The sequence below is a fragment of the Triticum dicoccoides genome, chromosome 5A, assembly GCF_002162155.2.
Source record: "Triticum dicoccoides isolate Atlit2015 ecotype Zavitan chromosome 5A, WEW_v2.0, whole genome shotgun sequence".
NCBI classification, from domain to species: domain Eukaryota; kingdom Viridiplantae; phylum Streptophyta; class Magnoliopsida; order Poales; family Poaceae; genus Triticum; species Triticum dicoccoides.
Window position 1 is genome coordinate 669,231,965 of NC_041388.1, and position 11,663 is coordinate 669,243,627.

Here is an 11,663-nt window from a genome sequence, read left to right on the forward strand (position 1 = left end):
TCACACTCGGGGACTTAGCTGCAGTCCAGTACTCGCCTAAGTATTAAAAATCCTACCGAGTGATGAGAAAACCTCACACTCGGGGGCTTAGCTGCGGTCCAGTACTCGCCTAAGTATTAAAAATCCTACTGAGTGATGAGCAAACCTCATACTCGGGGGCTTATCTGCAGTCCAGTACTCACCTAAGTATTAAAAATCCTATCGAGTGATGAGCAAACCTCACACTCGGGGGCTTAGCTGTAGTACAGTACTCGCCTAAGACGACGAGATGCAGGTCGACTGCAACTCTCTCCTCGGAGTTGCACCACAAATACAACATGCGCTCCATCCCCATCCGCAAAGATGACGAAGTGCAGGTCGAATGCAACCTTCACCTCGGAGCTAAGCCACAAGTACAACATGCACTCCATCCCTATCCGCAAGGATGACGAGGTGCAGGTCGACTGCAACTCTCTCCTCGGAGCTACGCCACAAGTACAATGCGTGCTCCATCCCTATCCGTAAGGACGACGAGGTGCAGGTTGACTGCAACTCTCTCCTCGGAGCTACACCACAAGTACAACGTGTGCCCCATCCCTTTCCGCAAGGACAACAAGGTGCGGGTCGACTGCAACTCTCTCCTCAGAGCTATGCCCCAAGTACAACGCGCACTCCATCCCTATCCGCAAGGATGACGAGGTGCAGGTCGACTGCAACTCTCTCCTCGGAGCTACGCCACAAGTACAACGTGCGCTCCATCCCTATCCGCAAGGACGACAAGGTGCAGGTCGACTGCAACTATCTCCTCGGAGCTACACCACAAGTACAACATGCGCTCCATCACTATCTGCAAGGATGGAGAGGCGCAGGTCGACTGAGGTATCTCCCTCAGAGCTACATTTCAAGAAATATTCTGAGTGAAGGATAAGCTCTACTCGAAGGCATGCAGAAGATAAACCAAGATCGGATAAAACCTCAAAAGTTTCAGGATGAAGATAAAAGTACTTGGGCATCAGGCCCGAAGGAGTTTAACGGTTACAAAAATCACTCGGCATTTCGAGGCAAATTTAAAGGAAGTTTACGTATCAAGTTTGTTCACTCAGCAGGAGGAGGGCTTGCAGGCTCGACGAACTCGTCCAAATCGATCCCGTCCGCAATCCGAGTGGCAGCAACAATGAAAGTCTCCATGAAGGATTGGAAGTCATGCCTTTTGGTGTTGGCGACCTTGATCGCCGCCAGCTTCTCTTCTCGAGCTTCTTTGCAGTGGACCCCAACCAGCGACAGAGCCACGTCAACGCCGCATCGGGCAAAGGACTTCTTCCATTCCTGCACTCGACCGGGGACCTCATTGAGCCGAGTCATCAGAGACTCGAGATCATTTTGAAGCGTTGCCCTTGGCCAGAGTGATGAGTCGATGCGCGAAACCGCTACCTTCAGACGAGCAAGATAACCGGTAACACTAGCGACACAGGATTCCAGTCGAAGCACATTCATGGCAGCCTCGTCGCCGACTGGAGAAAGGATAGGATCCAAGCCCGTCTCGACCCGTCCAGTCTCCTCTTCAAAGTTTTGGCAGAATTCTGCAGAGTCAAGGAGTTAATGAGTCGACCGGTCAAGACTAACTTGCAAACAGTAAAACAGTCGAGTAAAAAGGGGTACCTTCGAGCATAAGAAAGAGTTTCTTGGCGAGGGCTTTCAGATAAGCCTCCAAATCGTTCCTCCTACGAGTCATGCTTTCCAGCCGATCGTTCAGAGCCACTTTATCTTTTTTCAGACGAGTCGCCTCTCGATTGGATTCAGTGAGAGACGACTTCAACTTGTTGATTTCCTCCTTTAGCGCTCCGTCCGAAGCCAGTTTCTGGTCAGCAAGGGCCGTCTTCTCCCGAGCCTCCTGCTGCGCAGTTGCAAGGTCCAAGTCCTTCTCCAGGGCCAGCCTCATTTTCTCTGCAAAATACACATTTAGATCAAATAGAAGAACGAAGGGGTAACTTGAAGGATGGTCAAGATAAGCAGTCGACAGACCGTTACCTTCCGTACTAGCGATTTCATCTTGAGCCTTCTTTAAGTTCTGCTGAGCCAACTCCAGGTCAAGGTTGAGTTGCCTTTGCTTTTCCTCAAATTCGGCGAACTTGGAGATAAGCATACAAGATTTCTACAGTGAGTAAAAGACATGATCAAAGATTATTTATTTCCAAGTGAATAAAACTTCAAGACTACTCAGACCCCAACCGACTGCCAGCAGTCGACCGCGGTCTCGGGGACTACACCCAGTGGGTGCACTTAGCGTGCCCCCACTGGTTTGGGTTCCACTCGGCTGGTCCGCCCAGACCAAGTAAAAAAACAAAGAAAGTAGTGCTCAGACCCCAACTGACTGCTAGCAGTCGACTGCGGTCTCGGGGACTACACCCAATGGGTGCACTTAGCGTGCTCCCACTGGTTCAGACCACACTCGACCAGGCCGAGTGGAAGAGTGAAAATGATAAAGATGACAAAACACCCAGTGGGTGTACAGTCTCGAAGTGCAAGACAATGCGAGATTGCGCGAAGGAAAATATTCGTGTGGCATATCCTAATAGAACAAGTTCAGCCGGAAGTCAACTTACCTGGACATTGGCTCGAAGAGTCGCGCTGGCGTCATAAGCAACCTGACTGCTTTCGTGCACCGCCTTCACCCGCTCCATCATTATGTCAGCCTGACAAATGGCCTCGCAGCGGCATTCGACTCGCTTTCTGGAACACGATGCGTGACAAAGAAGGGGACAGACGGTCCAGACACAGCGGCTTGGAGATCCGAGGCATGAAGTTGGATGGTTGAAGCAAGCGCTGGGGCAGTCGACGATGCGCGGCGCACACTCGACATGAGGTCAGCAAAGGTTACAGAAACCTTACTCGCATCTTCGAGTTGTTGAACTACCGGCTCCGCCGCCGGCTCCGACTGGGATGTCTTGCCAGTTGTTGCCTTCTTCTTCCTGGGCCTCGGTGGCACGTCCTCTTCATCATCCGGAAGCTCAATGACATTGGGAAGGGCTGCAAAGAAATCAGTCGACCCTAGATGAGTCACCAGAATTTAATCGACCATATAATCAAGAACAAGATCACGAGAGTTGTACCCGGGTTGGATGTGACTACATCTTCCATATCCTCGTTTTCGTACTAGCGGGTGGAAGTCCCAGAGGTAGCAGCTATGCAAATTTCAATATTTAGTCGGTCACGTTTGTTTCACCGAGTCAACCAAAGAATCAGGTCGGATTATTACCCAGAGATAGTAGGAATGACCATTTTGATCTTGGGCAAAGCCTTCGGAGGTTTGGATGAGGCATCCCTCGGTGGTTTCGGTGCTGGAGGAGGTGCAACTTTGTATTGCTTCGGTGTCCTCTCAGTCATCGACGGAGAGGACGTCCGGGGACGCTTCGAAGACTGCCCAGTCGGTGCGGCCACCATGTCATGGAGGCTTTCCAGGTCGTGAGCGTGCTTGGACCTTTTTTCTCTGCGAGGAGGCGAGTCGACCTCTTCTTCGTCACTCGGGTCGCCGCTCTCCTCACCCTCCTCCTCGTCCGAGTGCCACTCGCCGCTATCACCTCCACTCGCCTCCTCCTCCAAGTCCTGCTCCTGCTCTCTGTTGGGCATTGAGTACATCTCAATAAGAGCCTGAAAGATAACAAGAAAAGCAAAAGGCAATCAGTCATCGACAGGCGGTTACATGATTAATAAAAAAAGTACTCGGCAATTCAGAGTCAGACCTGGTCTGGCTGGCACGAATGGTCGAATGGAGCGACCCTCCTGGACCCCATGGGGTTATCCTTGTTGCCTGTGATGCCTCTCAGCCACTTCTCCACCGTATCCTCGTCGACCTCCTCCGGGTGGATCCGAGTGGAATCTTCAATGCCCGAGTACATCCACATTGGATGATCACGAGCTTGGAGCGGCTGGATGCGTCGTTTGAGGAATACCTCCAACAGATCCATACCGGTCACGCCGTCCCGAACGAGCTGGACCACCCGCTCGACCAACACCTTCACTTGCGCTCTCTCCTCTGGGATCACTTTCAATGCGGAGGGCTTCTCAACCTGAGCCATGGAAAAAGCAGGGAGCCCGGTCGACTGACCTGGAGTCGGCTGGTCTTTGCAATAAAACCAGGTCGACTGCCAACCTCAGACCGACTCAGGAAGGATCATGGCTGGGAAAGTGCTTTTATTTCTCATCTGAATCCCAAGACCCCCGCACATCTAAATCACGCACATTTTCTCGTCACTCGGATTGGCCTTCTTGACCGACTGAGAACGGCAAGTGAAAATGTGCTTGAAAAGACCCCAGTGTGGCCTACAACCTAAGAAGTTCTCGCACATGGACACGTAGGCGGCAAGATATACAATGGAGTTGGGATTGAAATGGTGAAGTTGTCCTCCAAAGAAGTTCAAGAATCCCCGGAAAAAAGGATGGGGAGGCAGAGAAAATCCACGGTCAACATGAGTTGCGAGGAGAACGCACTCACCATCACGCGGATGCGGTTCGGTCTCTCCTTCCGAGAGCCACGCCGATTCATGGGGAATCAGCCCCCCCCCCTCGACCAGATCATCGATGTCGTCTTGGCTGATCGTAGACCGGATCCAGTCGCCCTGGATCCAGCCGCGCGGCAGGCCGGATCTCGATGGGGATCCACCCCGGTTGTACCTCTTTCCCTTCGCCTTCGCCGTCGCCTTCTTTGCACGCTCCAAGGCCACCGTCTTCTCCTTCCCCATGGTCGCAGGCGAAGCTCGAACGGAGCAGCGGACCTAAGAGCGAAGATGGAGATGGCGGAGAAAGCAAAGGAGAAAGGAGGAGAATGGAGAAGCGATGTGCACAAAATCCAATCTGGCACCTTATATGGGGCCGCTTCCGAGTGGCTGACCTGTGGGGCCAGACGATCCAATCAAATCCCGCAACAGTCGCGCGCGAGGTACGTGGCGAAAAAGGTGGCGCGGTGATCGAGGCGGTCTCGCCTGATCTTATCCGATTACTGCGGACTCCTCCGTCTCGCGCGCTTCCCCAAATACAAAATCCCATGATATCCGCGCGCAGCAAGGCAACCTGTCAGGCGGAGGATCTTTTCCATATCAGCACTTAGAGCATTGCAGCAAAATTTCACTCGGCAGAACCAAGAATGGATCAAGGCGACTGAGAAGAAGTTGGGATCATCATAATTGTTCGCTTGATCGCAAATAAGACGCTCCCGAAGCACGAAAATTGAATCGGAAGAATTCTCAACTCCTTCTCCACTCAAGCCCCGAACCATTCGTGGGCTAATGATGAAGCTATGTACCTAGGGTAGGGTCATAGGCCTGACCTAGACGCCCTCCCCAAGGTCATCGCCCTAAAGCCAGAAGCATTCGAAGGGTACCATCATCCACTCGACTAGAGACATTCCACTCGGAAAAATCAATGACACTCGACCGTCATAGTAACCACTCGACGTACAGAAGACCTAAAGCCACTCTACACAACAACGGTCGGGTGTTTACTCATAGACTTAATTATCGTTTATATCACTTAATTGCTGGCGTTACCAGTAACGTTCCACTCTTAATGTACATTTAATCCTATGTAACGGAGGAGAGCTGGGTCCTGGCACACTCTATATAAGCCACTCCCCTCCTCTGGGACAAGGGTTCACATCCTTTTGTAAACACACACATATACACAATCCAGTCGACCGCCTCCGGGCACCGAGACGTAGGGCTGTTACTTCCTCCGTGAAGGGCCTGAACTCGTAAACTCGTGTGTACAACTACTCCATAGCTAGGATCTTGCCTCCTCATACCTACCCCCATTCTACTGTCAGTCTTAGACCCACGACACCCCCCCTGCCGGAGCGCCGGGCCGTGGGCGCCCAGGAGGTTCGGCTCCTTCTCTTCTTCCTCGTCCTCCCGCTCCTCCTCCCACTCTTCCGGCTTGCCAGCGCTGTTCGGCGTCAAGGTCGAGCCCGCCGCGGAGACGCCGCTCGGCCGGCACACCCGCAGCGCCGGCATCGTCATCAACGAGGGTGGCAGGCGCGCCCCCTCCTCTGCTCCTCCGCGCTTCGTCAAGCCAAAGACGGAGCCGGGGCACACCGCCGTCAAGACGGAGCTGGGGCTCCCCGTCGTGAAGACGGAGCCCGGGCTCGCCGGCGGCGTCAAGGAGGAGGAGCTCGACGACGCGGCGGCCCTCAAATGGGCGCGCGATGACTGGGCACAACTGGAACTGGAGCGCCAGCGCGCCGCCTACGAGCGGTTTGAAGCTCGGCGCCGTGGACGGGACGAGGGAGGCGTCGTCGTCGTCGACGACAGCGACGACGACGACGCGCCACCGCCACCACCGGTCCGCCTTGGAGACGCCGGGCAGGGGTCCAGCAGGGACGGCCGCGCTGTCAAGAAGGAGAAGGCTGCCGACGACGACGTCGGCGACTTCGCCGCGCTCAGCGACTTCTTCGCCCTGTAGATGTCTTTTTTTAAATAATTTATGTAACGCCGAACATGTTGTATATTAATGTCAGATTGTCGAAGCCGAACTTTACTGAATTCAGATTTTTTAAAATAAAAAAAAACCCACATCTGAGGCGACTCTGGAGCGTCGATTTTAGCGCTGGCTCGCCCCCAGGGGACGCGTAAAATCGTCGCCTGAGGGCCAACGGCTGGAGATGCTCTAACATCAACAAGCAGGTGTGCATGGCGCGACCATAACTTGTGAGCCTGGCTCCACTTCCGGCCAAACCGTTCCCGGGCATCGTTGAGATCTGCACATGTGTCCCGGGCAGGGCAAGCTGCGATGCAAACACGCGGGCCAAACTTTCTCCCTCCACTGCACTAGAACAACTCTGAAGACGAGTCGTGCTCGTGTCCACCGGCCGTGTCGATGCGTTCGGGAGGGAGCGGCCATCCGTCCAGTCATCGGCGTCGCAGACCACGCGGATTTGTTGTAGCAATCCATCCACCTTGCTTGCGCACAAAGTTCTGTTAGCAAGCTTCCAGCGCCGTGCGTGTCCTGGAGCAGCGGACGGTGGCAATTGAAGCACGCGCGTACGTGGGATACTACCCTACCCTGCTTGCGGGTTGCGGCCTTTTCATCTTTGAGATGACGTACACTCGGACTGCTGCATCCATCGTTGGTTGTGACTCGTGTGACCCCATTGGCATCGGTTGCGCGTGCGGCGTGCCGCCATATAAGCTGGGGGTGCTCAGTGCTCACACGCACCAGCTCCGTCGACACCCCACCAGACACACTCGTACACTAGCTGTAATAGATCGATGGGCAAGCTCGTCTCCGCCGCGCTCCTCCTGGTGCTGCTGCTCGCGGCGACGGGGGAGATGGGAGGCCCGGTGGCGGTGGCGGAAGCTCGGAGGTGCGAGTCGCTGAGCCACAGGTTCGCGGGCCTCTGCCTGCGCGGCCACAACTGCGCCAACGTCTGCCGGACCGAGGGCTTTCCCGACGGGAAGTGCCGCGGCGCCCGCCGCCGCTGCTTCTGCACCACCCACTGCCGCTAGTAGCCTAGCTGCATGCATGCTGGCACCTTTGTGCGTGTGCCGTGTCCGTGTCCATGAATAAACCTAAGCTTGTCTCTCCTGGCAGGCCGAGCTGGGTATAAGAAACAACTTGTGCTTGTGTCCGTTCGATGTTTGGGTTCGTCCTCAAAGTTGCAGTGAGGTCCCATGTTTCCTTTCACTTGTGTTGTGCGCGTGTAAGCGTGTTCCCTCGGTCACTCACTTGCTCTGCACACGAAACGACGTGCATGTCCCATGCTACTTCCGTCTGATCGATGCATGTTTCTTTGTTTGTTTGAGAAATGTGTGATCGAGGCATGTGTGCAGCAAGGAACGCGACAGCTGACACGTACCCGGCGCTGCTCAATGCTCATGCACGATGGACTGGCCACGCGTAAAAGGTCCCGGCGTCTAGTGGCGCGAAGTTATAAAAAAAAAAATCTGTGGAAACATGTATATGTGCACTACGGATCCGTGAAATTTTGTTTTGAAAAAATGTAATGTGTAAGCTGTACAGAAAAAATATCTGGCCCAAAAGAAAAAAGAGGCCCATTTGAAAAATACATATTTCTCTTTTCTTTGTACGCCACATGTGAAAGTAAAATGTTGTGAAATTTTGCAAAGGACAAAATATACATGTGAGTGTGTTTACAAAAGATTCCAATTTTTTCGGTGCTTCAGCCGCGCTGGTTAAAGGCGTCTCTGTATGTAAACCAACTGGGCCGACCTATAACGCATTGAAACATTCCTGATTTTTGTGCAGCTTTGTGGCCACTTATAGGAAGCTTCTAGAAGCATCAAACCATTTTTGGGAAGCTTCTGACCGGATTTTTCTTTGCTTGCCTTTTTATTTTCACTTTTCATTTTCCTTTTTTCTTCATTCTGCATTTAATGTGTTTTAAACACAAATTAAAAAAATCAGAAACTTTTTGAAATCCTTGAACATTTTCCAAATTGGTTATTTTTTTTAAATTCGTGAACATATTTAAAATCCAGAAGCATTTTTCATATTCATGAACTTTTCCAAAACTGAACTATTTTTGCAATCATTGTTTTTTCTTTAAATTTGCGATTTTTTCTGGATTCATGAACTTTTTTCCGAGCCACAATTGTTTTTTTCAAATTTGAAAAAAGAAACTATGTTCAGTCCAAAAGTCAACGGTCAACTGGTCGACCAGGTCAATCATGAAGAGTGACTAGGCGTGTGCGCTTGATGAGTGAGCTGCTCGCTCGCATAGCTAGCCCAGCCCACACAAGGGGGCACGTGAGCGCTGCCTCGCTACCAAGCGCAACGAGCGCTAATTAGGAGCTTTGACAGCAAAAACCATAGCTGGCTTCTCTCTTATTGACGAATTGGCACAAAATGGCCCCTTCTGAAGAAATCTAAGCCCAAGAGGCCCCTATAATTCACCTATGGACGGACCCCCTTCAGGGGAGGATTGCGGTTCATATATTAACTTTGTCAGTATTGTCACAATTTTATGAGAACGGCGTTTCGGTGCCCGGGTGCATCTGCACCCGGTCAAAAAAAATTCATAAAAAATTCAGAAAAATTCAAAACATTCCAATTTTTTTTGGGTGGTAGACAATTTGATGCGTGAGGCACGCTTCAATTTTCAAAACATTTGGACTTCTGTGCAGCTCTCAGCAAAAAAGAAAAATCAGACCAGAACAGTATATGAACAGTACACATTATTACAGACCTACGATTTGTCTTTTTTACCGAGAGCTGCACAGAAGTCCAAATGTTTTGAAAATTGGAGCGTACCTCACGCATCAAATTGTCCACCACCCAAAATTTGTTTGGATTTTTTTGAATTTTTCTAGTATTTATTTTAATTTTTTTTGTGAGCGCAGGTGCAGATGAGCTCGGGCTCAGATTCGAATTTTCCCAATTTTATCTGCTACTTGTGTCCGACGATCAAAATTGGTCCATATATTGTCACATATAAAGTAAACTAGATAGTTGGTTGTGCATTGTAATGAGGCGCAATATTTTCCACCCAACCGTTGTCATTTATCGAACATTTTATTGTTATATTATAGTTACATACTAAATGTCGCAATTGAATCAGTAGTTATTGATTTACCAAAGAAAACATGATTCTATTAGTTAAACCAATAAGGCGTGGACCAGTTGAGGCGGTTCAAAAGAAAATCGATGAGATTTTTTTTAATAAAACCTTGTGTTCATTTTAAGTAGGATAGATGTTGCCACATTTTTCTAAATTGTTGGGCTCAGATCAGGGGGGTTGCTGCAAATCAAACATGCGGCAACTCTAACGAGCTTGCAAAACTGGTTGTGTGACAAAGTATTGCAATCTTATTACACCAATTAATTAAATATGTCTACATGCATCTAGCTGTCACCAAACCAAACACTCGCCTTTTGCCTATGTGTTTCATCCCTCAGATTTTATTATGCCACGCACGACTCAATATTTTTCTTTGACTTTTTTGCTGTGATACATAATAATGATCACAAAAATAAGCTTTGACTATAATATGGATTTTCACTAAACAAGATTGAAAGAGTGAAAAATCACTCCCTCCTATATCTCCAATCCTCACATACGCAACGAATATAGATCGGTCTAAGTATCAGAGCCAAGCATTCCGAACTAAAAAAAATTGAAGGAGCGTAAACATCAAGAACCACCATCACCCAAAAACAAATGAAACAAGGACTAAAACTATAAATTCAAGAACTTGTAGGGGCCACACGGACTGTTAGAAAAAAATTGTACCTTGAGAGCTGTGATACTTCTAAAACGAGATCGGCCAGCACTAGGCGGCATATTTTTGTAGAAGAAAATCTCTAAGCATCCGGCAGAGTATACCGCTTTAGCATATGTACAAATCTATTCCTTTTTTACGGGAGCATATGTACAAATCTACAAAACACACAATAGGTGGTAGTCAAAATTAAAATGCATGGACATAAATGGTCCAGTGTAGCATACATCTCAAAGCTTGCCCCAACGATGGATTCATTTGCTGTTACCTACCTGGCGGGGACGCTAGAAGAATCGTGTTCGTGTCCACCGGCCGTATCGATGCGTTCGTGATAAACCGCTCGCCGCTTCCTACCCGCTAGCTCACAGCAATCCAGTCGTCGTCGACGTCGCAGACCACGTCAGTTTCTTGTAGCAATCCATGGCGTCACCGGACCGACCTTTGGCTCTTTGCACGTACTCCTACCGACCTACTTGCGGCACATATTTGTCGCCTTTTTCATTTGGATGCAGCTGCATCGCGTTCGGTTTGACCCCATGGCATCGGTAGCTTGTGCATTTCGCTGTATATAAGCCGGTGTGCTCACGCACAGCAGCTCCATCACTCCACCACAACCCTGATACACTCATACCAAGCAGTAATCGATGTCGATGGAGGCTTCACGCAAGCTCCTCTCGGCGGCGCTCCTCCTGGTGCTGCTGCTGGCGGCCACGGGGGAGATGGGAGGCCCGGTGGCGGTGGCTGAGGCGCGGACGTGCGAGGCGAAGAGCCACAGGTTCAGGGGCCCCTGCGTGCGCCACCGCAACTGCGCCAACGTCTGCAAGACCGAGGGCTTCCCCGGCGGCAAGTGCCGCGGCTTCCGCCACCGCTGCTTCTGCACCACCCACTGCCGCCAGTGACCAACCTATTGCCTCTACTTCGTCCGTACGTCCGCCTAGCTGCAGCCTGCCTGCGTGCATGCTGGCTTGCTCGCACCTCTGTGCGTGTATTGTAGTACTGTGTCCATGAATAAACCTCGGCCTGTCTGTCATGGCATGCTGTGATTGGTTTAAGAAACGCAGGTCCCCTTTTACTTTATACTACTTCCTAAAAACACTCTTATATTATGAGACGGATGGAGTAATAATTATTCCTTGTGTCGCCCGTTCGATATGTGGGTTTAAATTTTCATTTTTGAACTGCCCACCTGAATTTTCATGTCAAGCCAAATAATGGCAAACCGACACATTTTCACCCGTTCAGGAAAACAGGGGTCGATGTTGCGCACTACTGCAGACAGGGTAAGGCGTTTTTTTTTTGCAGGGACAGGGCAAGGCGTTGGTCACGAAAAATCTTGGCACGCGGGGAAGTCTACAGAGCAGAGCGTACGTGCGCGCTACACCTACGTTATACGGTCCTACGTACGTACAGTTTTTACGTATTTATGTTACGGGCTGATGTGGAGCAACGTAATTG

The 11,663-nt window shown here is 50.6% G+C and overlaps 2 protein-coding genes across 2 annotated transcripts; both read left to right on the top strand.

Annotated features, from left to right (window-relative positions):
- The first annotated feature begins 7,121 nt into the window (after window positions 1-7,121).
- On the top strand, window positions 7,122-7,653 carry LOC119298371 (defensin Ec-AMP-D2-like). The gene has a single exon (XM_037575803.1). It carries the CDS (start codon window positions 7,239-7,241, stop codon window positions 7,473-7,475), a length of 237 nt encoding a protein of 78 aa, XP_037431700.1. The 5' UTR covers window positions 7,122-7,238; the 3' UTR covers window positions 7,476-7,653.
- A 3,161-nt stretch (window positions 7,654-10,814) lies between these two features.
- LOC119303973 (defensin Ec-AMP-D2-like) lies at window positions 10,815-11,335 on the top strand. Its single transcript, XM_037581137.1, has one exon. The coding sequence runs from the start codon at window positions 10,853-10,855 to the stop codon at window positions 11,105-11,107; it is 255 nt and encodes an 84-aa protein (XP_037437034.1). The 5' UTR covers window positions 10,815-10,852; the 3' UTR covers window positions 11,108-11,335.
- Window positions 11,336-11,663: the final 328 nt, after the last annotated feature.